This window comes from Salvelinus fontinalis, chromosome 11, assembly GCF_029448725.1.
Source record: "Salvelinus fontinalis isolate EN_2023a chromosome 11, ASM2944872v1, whole genome shotgun sequence".
Classification (NCBI taxonomy): domain Eukaryota; kingdom Metazoa; phylum Chordata; class Actinopteri; order Salmoniformes; family Salmonidae; genus Salvelinus; species Salvelinus fontinalis.
The window spans coordinates 23,308,841-23,322,339 of NC_074675.1; the positions used below are offsets into that span (position 1 = coordinate 23,308,841).

At 42.7% G+C, this 13,499-nt stretch overlaps 1 protein-coding gene across 1 annotated transcript in view; it reads left to right on the forward strand.

The window, feature by feature from the left end:
• The first annotated feature begins 467 nt into the window (after nt 1–467).
• LOC129865325 (synapsin-3-like) overlaps nt 468–13,499 on the forward strand; it is a 124,944-nt gene continuing 111,912 nt past the window's right edge. The window contains exons 1-2 of the mRNA XM_055938011.1: nt 468–576; nt 11,327–11,753. Of these exons, the coding sequence (XP_055793986.1) occupies nt 11,362–11,753 (392 nt within the window). The 5' untranslated portion in view covers nt 468–576; nt 11,327–11,361. The remainder of the gene's footprint in view (nt 577–11,326; nt 11,754–13,499) is intronic.

The window sequence follows — 13,499 nt, forward strand, 5'->3', positions numbered from 1 at the left end:
CTGACTCTGGATAGGCTAAAACACATCGGTGTCCCAAGAATATACATAACAGAAATTATTACTTCTGTCTGAAATCCAAATATTTATTAAGCCTACACAAGATATATGATTCCAAATTAATATAAATATTTTCTGTGTTTTTTCTGTGGTGTGTGTGTGTGTGTGTGTGTGTGTGTGTGTGTGTGTGTGTGTGTGTGTGTGTGTGTGTGTGTGTGTTTTCAAGGAAGTAGGGCTTCCCTGGAAATCAGTAGCCGATAAAACACCTACCTGGAGTCTTTCTTATCTCTCAGCACTTGATTTGTCTGAACTGAAAATTCAATGCTGCCACATCATTGAAATATAAAATATTTATATTCCACAAGTCAAACAAATTATGAGGGATGCTATTAAATGCCACAAATTAATTGACCAATGAGGTAACCAGGGGATCTCAGGGAATGGATGCATTTTGCAGCTCCCAGCATGCATTGTGGGATACAAAGGAGACTGGTGGATTCTGAAGCGCGAGCTGGTGAGGATTGTGACACGAGCGCAAGGGGAGCATCATCCAAACACTTTGTGTTACCAGATACCAAGGTAAAACATTACAGAAATATTGATGCTGTCCGTAGTTCAATGTGGTGTCTATGTGCATGTATTTTTATTTTCGGTCCTCCGCTCTCAGCTGAAAAGAATCATTCACCTTACAAACGAAACGGTTACTTCGAGAACGTTAGCGTATTTCCGCCGCTGGTTATATTTATTTGCGCAGGCTAATTAGCGCGTTGCAGTCAGGGCTGTTTGCTTGCTACAGTACACGGGGTACGGGGTAGTCGGTAACGGTGTGCGGCAATGATCTGTTCATTAATATCTTGTGATTTATTGATTGGTTTGGGGTGAAAAGGGAATTCCTGCATGCAGCTAGGACATTGTTACACGCACCTGCGCTCCTAATTAGGCGTATCAATCAGATTTTCTTTGTATTTAGTGAATCCCAAACATCTGCATCAACATATTTGGCATGTTTTATACAATTATGTATACCAAAATGATATGATCTACAAACTATACTGAAATAAGGCTATTTTATGCCCGAGCGAGTGAACGCACTTGTTGAAAAATGTCAAGGTTCCTGTTTTCTTTTTCGTTCAAGTTGGTAGGAAACTAGACTTTATCATGTAAGGTGTCTATTAAGCTACTGAAGGCTGTATGAACATGCATATATTTTATCTATAGAATCCCATCCATGTCTAGAGATGCTGTCATTGCTGATTTTAACTCTACGTTGTGCATGTGCCGTCAGACTGTGACTGAGTAGATAGCTAGTGAGCTGTAGCCTGGATCCTCTCTGCCAGTGTCTCCCCTTGATTCTTTAGTCCGTCTGAGAATCCAAAATGTTCAATTGACTGAATTGGCTATGTACCACAGACAGTCGGTACTAGTGAGTCTTTCTTTAGGCTCTGATCTGGGATTCTTGACGATTTTAACAGGAAGCCGTAATCTGGTGAATAAACACCATTCAATATTATATAGCTTCTCCTTGACATAGCTGCGAGTGTTCAGTCTAATGAAAAGCTGCAGATCTGGATATTTGCTCAATTTAGCCGTTTTTGCAGTAAATATAGAAATGCTGATGCCTGTTGTGTACTTGCCCGCTGACGGGCCATCTGCAGTGAGAGGCGATCTGAGGTTGACACCTGTTATGTCTTTCTGTGGCTGAGAGGTGTTGATGCCATGCCTCTGATTGACCATCTTAAGCCACTGCCTCATTCACTGCTACCAGGCCAAGGCTGTATGCAGGGAAAGGCACAGTCCAGCCCATCCCAGCCCAAAACATGCTGTGTAAACACCTCATGGATAAGACAAAGACATTGAGCAGGGAATATTAAGCTTTTAAAGACGTCATCCATTTCTATGCCTCAGCTGTATTTTACACACACACACACACACACACACACACACACACACACACACACACACACACACACACACACACACACACACACACACACACACACACACACACACACACACACACACACACACACACACACACACACACACACACACACACACACACACACACACACACACACAAAACAAATAAATCACAGTCCATGAAAAACGAATGGAAAATCCTTTAGTCAAGGAGAGAACTGTTGATGTGCATTTAGGTGTATTTAAGTATCCTCTTCTGCCTCCAAACTGCAGGACTGGTTGCTTATGATGAAGTGGTGAGGGATTGGTTAAGTGGTTTGTTCCTATGGTTGTGTAGCCCTGGCACTGTAGTGGCACGCTGATAGGCCATCTAAGGTCACCACCCTTTGTGGTCTCTAGGTGGCTGGGAGATGATGATACAATGAGGGGATTTGATTAATGCCCCGGGCCTACCCTGGGTGAATCGGGTTAGTGTTGATTGCATTCGTTATGGAAGCGGGCTGCCTCCCGGGCGTGAGCCATGTGCCCAATTTTGACTGATGGTGAAGTGATGTAGGTTAAGCACGTGTAGTAATGAGAAATGTGGTTCTACCTCAAAAAGCACAAGAGGATTTCGACACCCACCATCTCAGATGGTTCTGAAATTGTTTCTGTGGTTAGAAACAGATAAGAGAAGACATTGTTTTGTTAAAAGATTATTTGAACTCTGACAAATTAAGCCAATTGATTGTACCAAAATTGTCTATTTACATTTATAGGATTCATATAATATTCAATAAATATAGTACCCACGCTGATCTCACTGAATTTGGTGATGAGATTTTCCCCTGTTCAGAGAAATTAGCCATTAAAGTCGCTTGCATTTTGCTCTATAAATTAGTGTGAAGGTACTAGGTTTTGCCAACTAGATGCTGCTGTTACTGCTACACCCTTTAATCAATTTTGTTAGTTTTCTTGAGTTTATTAAATGGATCAAACTTTTTTTTAATTGAAAATTTGGGTAGAAAACCAATAGCTTTTGCTCATGATGAAAATAGTGTGGTCATCCTCAAGTCAAGCCAGTCCTCCATGAAACCAATTCAGTTTGTCCTCTTAGCAACCTATTGCTTTAACCCAACTGTTTCCCAATGGTCCAGCAAATGGCAGCTGTCTAAAAGGGCTATCCTTATGGTGCAGTTCTCATATGAAGACTTTTCCTACAAGCCCAAAAATGTGATGGAGAAATGAGCAAGTGACTCCAATGTTTCGACAATCCTAATAAATGAATACAATTATAAACCATTACATACAAGTCACATGTTTTTTAATTAAAATTTTCGAAAATATCTGTTTGATTAGTGACACTTATTAAACCCAAACCAATACCATTGCTAAACACTATACATAGGACCCTATAAAATCTGAGTAGCGGCGAATGGAATCATTAAAATTATAGCGGAATTCAACAATTATAAAAACTATGTATTGAACTTATTAAAAAATGTATTCATTTGACCAAGTTAATCATAAGACATGAACAACATTCATCAGTGATTTCATATATTCATGCAACTATTTGAAATGGCACAGGAATGCACTTGTGTGTTTGCGGTGCACGCTTATGTCTGCCCTTAGTGTAGCCGTTAGCAATGATGCTAATGATAACTTTCTTCTGGTAGAGATGGAAAGGCTTTCCCAAAAACCTTTTAAATTAAATGTTAACTGCAAAGTAGCCTATGCCTACCTGGCAGAATGATATCATGATTGTTTGCATAAATTCAGTGGCGATTTGTTTAGGTAATTCTGCAATCAGATGAGCTCTACAAAAACATTGCTATCCAAACAACTGTCTATTGGTGGTGCATACTTGCTGTAAAGGGTAACTACACCCAAAAATAAAAATCTAAGACATTTTTCCCAGACTTGAAAATGGGTTTCCTGATGGTTTTAAGGATTGTTGTGGACTTAGAACACCCCATTTGGTTGTTTTTCTATAAAGAAACGAATGATTTGAGTGAAAATATGGAAAAGAAACCTGAAGAACAGAAACAGATTAAGCCGAAGCGAAGGACAGTTTGTGTGTGTTTGAATTGCTTTCATGGAGGACTGGCTTGAATTGGAAAGATGACCACCCCATTCATTTTCATCATGAGCTAAAGCTATTGGCTTTCTACCCAAAGTTGCAAAGGATCAATTTAACAAACACAAGACACCAGGAAAATTGATAAAGGACGTGGCAGTAACCGAAAGAACAGTGGCACCTAGTGGGTATAACCTGGTACCTTCACACTCATTTGTGAGGGGGAAATGCAAGCAACTTTCATGGATTATTTCTCTGAGCAGTGGAAAAAAAAATCACTAAATTCAGTGAGAATACATTACATAGTATGAATAAACAATACTCCAAGCCGCAGCTAAATACTACTTGTCAAACATAGAAAACTGATACTGTATACTGGCCATTTGGGTGGTCCGTGGGTGGCTTTTGACCATTTATTTGGATTCCTTAACAATGACTGAAGTGGTTTAGCCCGAATTGGATGTTGAATGTTATATTTAATGAATATTATATGAATCCTATAAATTGAAATGGCCAATTTTGGGTGCCATCAATTTGAGTTCAAATTGCCTTTCAACAAAATAATGTTGCAGGAATGCGTGTCTTATCTCTTTCTAACTACAGAAACCATTCAGAAAAATCTGCGATAATAGCCCGGTGCACTAAATCATACTCCCTCAATGCTTCTCAGTGGTAGTGACCCTCATGGCTTGTAGAGCTTGTGCCTCATGGCTGCCAAGCCAAGGCTGCATGCAGAGAAAGGCCCAGCCCGGCCCAAACATGCTGTGTCAAACACCTCATGCATAAGACCTTCAGAAATTGAGAGTGGAATTTTGTGCAATTAATGACTTTATCCATTACCATCAAGGACGAAAGCATCTATCATAGTCAAAACTTGTACACATATGAACAAGCAGGTTATTAGAATATTGGACCATTGGCTTTCATACTTTTCAAATTCTGAGCACTACTCAAGCAATTTCTCCAACTGTGAACACATTCAAGTTGAGTACATGGCGCTGCATTAGTTAGGAATTTTGTATGGTGGTCTCAGGCATGTAGTTACTGTAGGTCACAATGGGACGCCGGACTATCGCGTGTCAGTATCTGTGGACTAGGGATGTGACGAATGTAAACATTTTCTTAACTTTTAAACTGCCCTTTTTTTTTAGTTTTCCTTTTCAACGTTAAGAAATTAATACAATTCCACGTGAATTCACAATGCAGCTCAAATCAAATTTATTTATATGGCCCTTCTTACATCAGCTGATATATCAAAGTTCTGTACAGAAACCCAGCCTAAAACCCCAAACAGCAAGCAATGCAGGTGTAGAAGCACGGTGGCTAGGAAAAACTCCCTAGAAAGGCCAAAACCTAGGAAGAAACCTAGAGAGGAACCAGGCTATGAGTGGTGGCCAGTCCTCTTCTGGCTGTGCCGGTTGGAGATTATAACAGAACATGGCCAAGATGTTCAAATGTTCATAGATGACCAGCAGGATCAAATAATAATAATCACAGTAGTTGTCGAGGGTGCAACAAGTCAGCACCTCAGGAGTAAGTGTCAGTTGGCTTTTCTAAGCCTAACATTGAGAGTATCTTTACCGCTCCTGCTGTCTCTAGAGAGTTGAAAACAGCAGGTCTGGGACAGGTAGCACGTCCGGTGAACAGGTCAGGGTTCCATAGCCGCAGGCAGAACAGTTGAAACTGGAGCAGCAGCACGGCCAGGTGGACTGGGGACGGCAAGGAGTCATCATGCCAGGTAGTCCTGAGGCATGGTCCTAGTGCTCAGGTCCTCAGAGAGAGAGAGCATACTTAAATTCACACAGGACACCGGGTAAGATAGGAGAAATACTCCAGATATAACAGCCTGACCCTAGTCCCCCGACACATAAACTACTGCAGCATAAATACTGGAGGCTGAGACAGGAGGGGTCAGGAAACAATGTGGCCACATCCGATCATACCCCCGGACAGAGACAAACAGGCAGGATATAACCCCACCCACTTTGCCAAAGCACAGCCCCCGCAGCTGTGCTGCCTGCAACGGTTTGGGTCCCTTTCAGATTGTTAAGCATTGCACCTGTACTTCCATTACTGTACCTCAATTCCACCTCAAAGTTTACATTTCACTCTTCTCATTTAACTTCTCAAAGTATTGCCGTACAGGATTTAGCTTCCATCGCTTGACTTTCTCTGCATGTCTTTTGTAAAAATAAATATTGTTTTTCAGTAAGGAATTTTTGCTTCACATTAACGATCCCAATTTCCTTCAAACGTTTAAATGTTCACACCCCTACTGTGTGGACAATGATTTACGTTTAAGACTGCGTTCACACAGGCAGCCCAATTCGTATCTTTTCCACTAATTGGTGTTTTGGCCAATCAGATATCAGAATTGGGCTACCTGTGTAAGTGCAATCTTAACGCCAGTTACATTTTAAACACATAGTAATCCCAGTCCATTTAATACATTTGTTTTAAGGCTTTTAATTAAGATGCTCTAATTGTTCATTCAAATGTCGGTATCAAAACAAAAGTACTGTGCATTCGGAAAGTATTCAGACCCCTTGACTTTTTCCACATTTTGTTACGTTGACAGTCTTATTCTAAAATGGATTAAATTGTTCTCGGTGGTTCCAAACTTTCAAAGCTGCATAAATGTTTTGGTACCCTTCCCCAGATCTGTGCCTCGACACAATCCTGTCTCGGAGCTCTAATGACAATTCCTTCAACCACATGGCTTGATTTTTGCTCTGACGTGCACTGTCAACTGTGGGACCTTTATATAAACAGGTGTGTGCCTTTCCAAATCATGTCCGATCAATAGAATTTACCACAAGTGGACTCCAAGTTGTAGAAAAATCTCAAGGATGATCAATGGAAACAGGATGCACCTGAGCTCAATTTCGAGTCTCTTATTAACAAAGGGTCTGAATACATATGTAAATAAGGTGTGTTTTTTTTAGGTATAAATTTGCAAAAAATTCTTGGATCCTGTTTTTGCTTTGTCATTATGGGGTTTTGTGTGTAGGTTGAGGAACATTTTTTATTTAATCAATTTTAGAATAAGGCTGTAACAAAATGTGGAAAAAGTCAAGGGGTCTGAATACTTTCCGGAATGCACTGTCCTCTGTTTCCTTATTTTCATGAGGAGTAATGATAAGGTGGTAAAGGTATTCGGTGAAGATGGCACTAGTGAGAATAAAACAGAGCTGACTCTTTGTTGGTAACCCTATAGCATGCCATGTGATTGACGTATCGTGATCACTCACAACTACGGTATGTCATCACACTCATCTGATCCCGTGCCAAGTTTCTTTTAGACTAGTCATAAAAAAGGAACTGGTTGCTAAGCGACTGCTGTGCCAGTTATCTCACTAAGTACTAGGGGACCAGAAACGAGTGCTACGTACGGGTCGGGTATGAGTGTGCGCATGTGTAATTTAAAGTTGGATGAGCTATTAATATAAAGCTGAATTGTTAGAGGGAGGCCCAAACTCCCATTGTATCGTTATGCTCTTGCTTTTTAGATTGCTTTTAGATGTGCTGCTGTTAATTCGTTATTAATGGTATTTTTCACATATTGTTACAGGCAATGCAATTCCCATACAACTGTTATCCTCTACAGTGCTTAGGGTCTTTCAAGTCCCAGTCAGCTGTACTCCTACCCACCATCGTGATTTCCCCTCATTTAAGTAATGACCCAATATATAACGCTCCATATCCCTGATCTCCGACACATTGACCGCCATGAATAATGCAAGCTCTGTAATGCCGCTAACATGCTAAATGCACGGAAGGGAGACGCTCAAGCTCCCTCTGCTCACTGCATGTGCTTTTAATATGGAAAATATTCTCTACCACCCACTTGGAAGCAAGATGTACTTTTCTAGGTTCAGTTAGCCATTTCATATCCACATCCCTTCACATACGAACTCTGCCAGAACACCTAAGGGCTATTTCTGTGAGTCTTCATGATAATCACCTTTACCTTGTGCAGAGGGTATAAGGGCACCATTCATCTTCAGCAGTGCTACACATCATTCTTCTATGACACTCACTCAAAAGGTCACAGAGCTTCTAATCCACCCCAGGTAACCCCTTTACCCAAACCATTGCTGCCTGCCTTAGAGCCTAGACTGGTACTGCACCATCTGTCGTTTATAGAGAAGGCTAAGAGAGAGGGGATCAGTTGGGGCCCTGGGTGGTTTTATAAGCCTCACTTCTGCAAGGGCGTGTTGAAACGGTCTGTCTTTAAAGAGAGAAAGGGTTGGTCCCTAAGGCTTTAATGGCATCAGATACTGTATGTGCAGAGGGATGAGAGGAAAGTTGCTTTAAGGCTGGTTAAAGGATGGTGAGAAAGTGGGGGAATGCACCAGTAGTGGTGTAAAGATGGGGATTTCCCCCTACCTTTAGTGGCGATTGATGGATCTCTAAGGATGGGCTCTAACCGTTTCAGCACCACAGAGAGTGGACAGCTCCCTGAGTAATCTGTGTTACCTTTCAATGCCTCTATTTGCTTCAGTATTAATTGTATTCAATCTTTTCCTTTAAGTCCCTGCAAAGTCAATGGCATTAATGCCGAGCTAAACATGTTCTTTGACACGGTTTGAAAAATGAACAAACATATGTCCTTTTGAGGGGCATGTTCTCTGCAGTATTCTGCTACAGCAGCTATAGCAACATTCTACATGTTGTGTGCAGGTAAGTTGCCATTGAACATTTCATATGTTATTGTTTAATGTATCTTATGCCCCTGGGAGTGCTATGCAGTCCGGTAGGCTGTCTGTGGTCTGAGCTAGTGCCTTTTATAAAATTGAATGGTTTGATTTCACACAGTGCCTTGTCATATCCTTTCCTCGCTCCTCTTTTTCACCCACACAATCCAATTCTGTATCAATCAGCGTCTGACAGTCCGCAAACCCACGCCATAACACGCCTTATCTCCCCTATACAGCCCCCTTCTTTGACTATAGATGAATATACACTGCTCAAAAAAATTAAGGGAACACTAAAATAACACATCCTAGATCTGAATGAATAAAATATTCTTATTAAATACTTTTTTCTTTACATAGTTGAATGTGCTGACAACAAAATCACACAAATTATCAATGGAAATCAAATTTATCAACCCATGGAGGTCTGGATTTGGAGTCGCACTCAAAATTAAAGTGGAAAACCACACTACAGGCTGATCCAACTTTGATGTAATGTCCTTAAAACAAGTCAAAATGAGGCTCATTAGTGTGTGTGGCCTCCACGTGCCTGTATGACCTCCCTACATCCGCCACCTCATGCTCCTGATGAGGTGGCGGATGGTCTCCTGAGGGATCTCCTCCCAGACCTGGACTAAAGCATCCGCCAACTCCTGGACAGTCTGTGGTGCAACGTGGCGTTGGTGGATGGAGCGAGACATGATGTGATCAATTGGATTCAGGGCTGGGGAATGGGCGGGCCAGTCCATAGCATCAATGCCTTCCTCTTGCAGGAACTGCTGACACACTCCAGCCACATGAGGTCTAGCATTGTCTTGCATTAGGAGGAACCCAGGGCCAACCGCACCAGCATATGGTCTAACAAGGGGTCTGAGGATCTCATCTCGGTACCTAATGGCAGTCAGGCTACCTCTGGCGAGCCCATGGAGGGCTGTGCGGTCCCCCAAAGAAATGCCTGACCCACCGCCAAACCGGTCATGCTGGAGGATGTTGCAGGCAGCAGAACGTTCTCCACGATATCTCCAGACTGTCACGTCTGTCACATGTGCTCAGTGTGAACCTGCTTTCATCTGTGAAGAGCACAGGGCGACAGTGGCGAATTTGCCAGTCTTGGTGTTCTCTGGCAAATGCCAAACGTCCTGCACGTTGTTGGGCTGTAAGCACAACCCCCACCTGTGGACGTCGGGCCCTCATACCACCCTCATGGAGTCTGTTTCTGACCGTTTGAGCAGACACATGCACATTTGTGGCCTGCTTGAGGTCATTTTGCAGTGCTCTGGCAGTGCTCCTCCTGCTCCTTCTTGCACAAAGGCGGAGGTAGCGGTCCTGCTGCTGGGTTGTTGCCCTCCTACGGCCTCCTCCACGTCTCCTGATGTACTGGCCTGTCTCCTGGTAGCGCCTCCATGCTCTGGACACTACGCTGACAGACACAGCAAACCTTCTTGCCATAGCTCGCATTGATGTGCCATCCTGGATGAGCTGCACTACCTGAGCCACTTGTGTGGGTTGTAGACTCCGTCTCATGCTACCACTAGAGTGAAAGCACCGCCAGCATTCAAAAGTGAGCAAAACATCAGCCAGAAAGCATAGGAAGGCGAATTTTCATAGGAACTGAGAAGTGGTCTGTGGTCACCACCTACAGAACCACTCCTTTATTGGGGGTGTCTTGCTAATTGCCTATAATTTCCACCTGTTGTCTATTCCATTTGCACAACAGCATGTGAAATTTATTGTCAATCAGTGTTGCTTCCTAAGTGGACAGTTTGATTTCACAGAAGTGTGATTGACTTGGAGTTACATTGTGTTGTTTAAGTGTTCCCTCTATTTTTTTGAGCAGTGTATATTCATGAGGCACTTATTCAAAGTGTCATAACTCAAGCTCTCACTCTAATCAGCACACCTCTACATCATTCTCTTAGTAAGTGCAGCTGATCTGAGTGACGTTCTTCTGGATCAAGCCCAGTATCTCACTACCTCCACTCTGTATGCAACGCAGATTGTTAGAATCAAAAATGTATTAAGGCAACTACAGTCTCCTTAAACAGGTTTGAATTGTGCATCCCCCCTCCCTACATCCTTCCTGACATGAGGCTACTCCCTATCCTAGTACTGTACCAACTGTTTAATATGCAGATAGTCGATGGTTAGATTTAAAATGCATGAGGTGATTGGAATCCCCCCTTAACATGAGCCTATTAGTAGTATCTCTGTTCAATATGCAAAGCCATTGTTTAGATTCAGATTCAAAATGCATTCGGTGTGTTTGACTAGGTTTGTGAATGTGAATCCCCCACCTACCTAAGGCAATAGCTCACGTATGTGTCTGAGGCTGTCACTGTGGTTCCAACAGGGTTGTGCACTCCTACTTTCGTTCTTCATCAATGATTGGTGGCTGGCTGGCTGCGTTTTTATAGAACAGTGTGTTCCTATGAGAGCTAAGCTGACGTCAGTGATGCTGCCTTCTGCTCCATACTCCTTTTGTTCCGAATGCAATTAATATGGGAAACGTTGTTTTTTTACATTTACAGTAGCATATAGGGTTTGTTGTATTGTGCCAGAGGGAAAACAAATTATTGTTAATTATTATGAATTTGTAACAATAATAATTTCATTTCCTTCCTCTGTCTCTCTCTGATCCCACTGTCTACCCTAGTCCAGCTGGCCTGAACGACCGACCCGCCAGTTACCATGAACTACCTACGCAGGCGTCTGTCCGACAGCAGCTTCGTGGCCAACCTCCCCAACGGCTACATGATGGACCTGCAGAGTGGGCCTCGCCCCACCCCGCCCTCTTCCACCTCCAATCCCGCCTCCCCAGCCACAGAGAGGCGAACGCCCCCCAGCCTGCCACCACAGGTCCCGGCCTCGGGCTCGGCCTTAGGCTCGTCCCCGGCCCCGACCCCCGGGGGTTTCCTCACCTCCTTCTCCAGTGTGGTGAAGACCGCCCAGTTGGCACAGAACGCCGCAGCAGCAGCCAAGGCTTCAGCGGCGGTGGCAGAAGCTGCCGCAGCAGCGCCCGCCAAACCTGTCATTCGGAAGCCCAAGATTCTATTGGTCATCGACGACCTGCACACAGACTGGTATGTTTCTCTCCCATGAAAGTGACCACTAAATCAGTATATTACACAAGCCTAGGCTACATTGCAAGTATTACTTGATATCACAACCTATTTGAATTGGCATGAAAAGCACTTGTGCTTAAACAGTGTTTCACATACCCTCTGCCCACTTGGACAGCACATGGAATTTACCATCAAATAGCTAAAGTCTATTCTTGTATGCAGCATTAGTCATACTAATAAAACTAATCCAGTTCAGAAAGGGAACAGCTGATATGGCACCAGTTAGATGCTAGTAACAATCATGCATTGCATTGGCGGTCTATTTAAACCCCTAGAGTCGATGTCCGCGCCCCCGCGGAAATCAAATTAGCCCAATTTAAAAACATCCCCATAAAGTTCAAGCTAGCGATATCTGTTTTGATGCGTCTAAATCCACCGCATCCGCCGATGTCGTACTTCCGTATCTGTGTTGAAAGGTGACAGTTTCTCAGTCCATGAGATCCCGAAAATCGGTTTTCTCATAAAATCGTCTGTAGCGTCCGAACGGTTTGCCCTACAAACTATTATTTTTTTGCTCTATGACCCCCACAAGCGTTTTGGGACGGAAGTCGGTACAACCGAGCTGTCAACTTCTGTCTGTAGCTTCCAAACAGTTTGGGCTACACACTAATATGAAACGGGTGGAAAAGTGAGACTCTCACGAACATGTACATGCAGGTTGTGTTGCTCTAGGACCCCCACAGGCCTTTTAAGGCTTGTCTGAAGGTCCCCCGGAATCAGTTGAAGAAAATGTATAGGAGTATATATGGAGAGGTTAAATACGTGTAAAAAAAATGTTTTACAATTATGTTTTCTGACCTTTCTTATATCTCACAGATATAGGACACCTCAGAACAAACTTCCATTATTTTTTTGGGGGGGGGAGGGAAACATCTGTTTTTCCATGTAGTGAATCTGTTGTTTAATGCGTTTGTATTGGCAAATAGCAGTAAGGCCCCAAAAAAAAAATTTCATCAAATATTTTTGGAGGATACTTCAAGGGATCTTAAAATTCCAAATCAAATAGCAAAATGATCCTTGTTATGACCTTCTTAAAACAATTCCATACAGGTTAGTAGAACCATCCTCCGCGGGCTTAGACTCTTATGGGTTAAGTCTGACTAGAATATCTCTCCCTCTGAACTTGGCCGCTGCCCTCAGCTCTCCATTAAGATTCTACGGAGAGGCCTGACTGGTCTCGGAATTATTACTAAGTTATGTCCCAGCAGACTATGCTTTGTGTGCAGTACTTAAATCTTCTCCTTCTTAAATCTACTCCTTTTTAAAGCCCATCTGGGATCCCAAAATGTCTCATTCCCTTTCATCTTATCGCGTAGCTGTAATTAAGCCGCTGACGAAGAAGCTCCTCAGTATCTACTGTAGATTCTCTAGGCTGAGTCAATCACTCTGTTCTCTAAGGAGCTCACTGCAGCTTTTTATACAGTACACTCTGCCTATGACAACTCAGCAGTGTTTAAAAAATATATATATTTTGCCCACTGTGTAATTATTTGTAGGAGATGTGATGACTGACTCATGTTACTGAGGATGTGTTATAGAGCTTTTGAGTCGCAACCAGACTAAAGGAGAAGAGAAATGTGTTTGTTAATGGTATAATAGTATGAATGTTTCATAGGTCCTCTGTGCAGACATGGGCCAAACATAAAAACATACTGGATACAATATCAAAAGAATTGTGATTAAGCGTCTCCATTAAACTTGGCC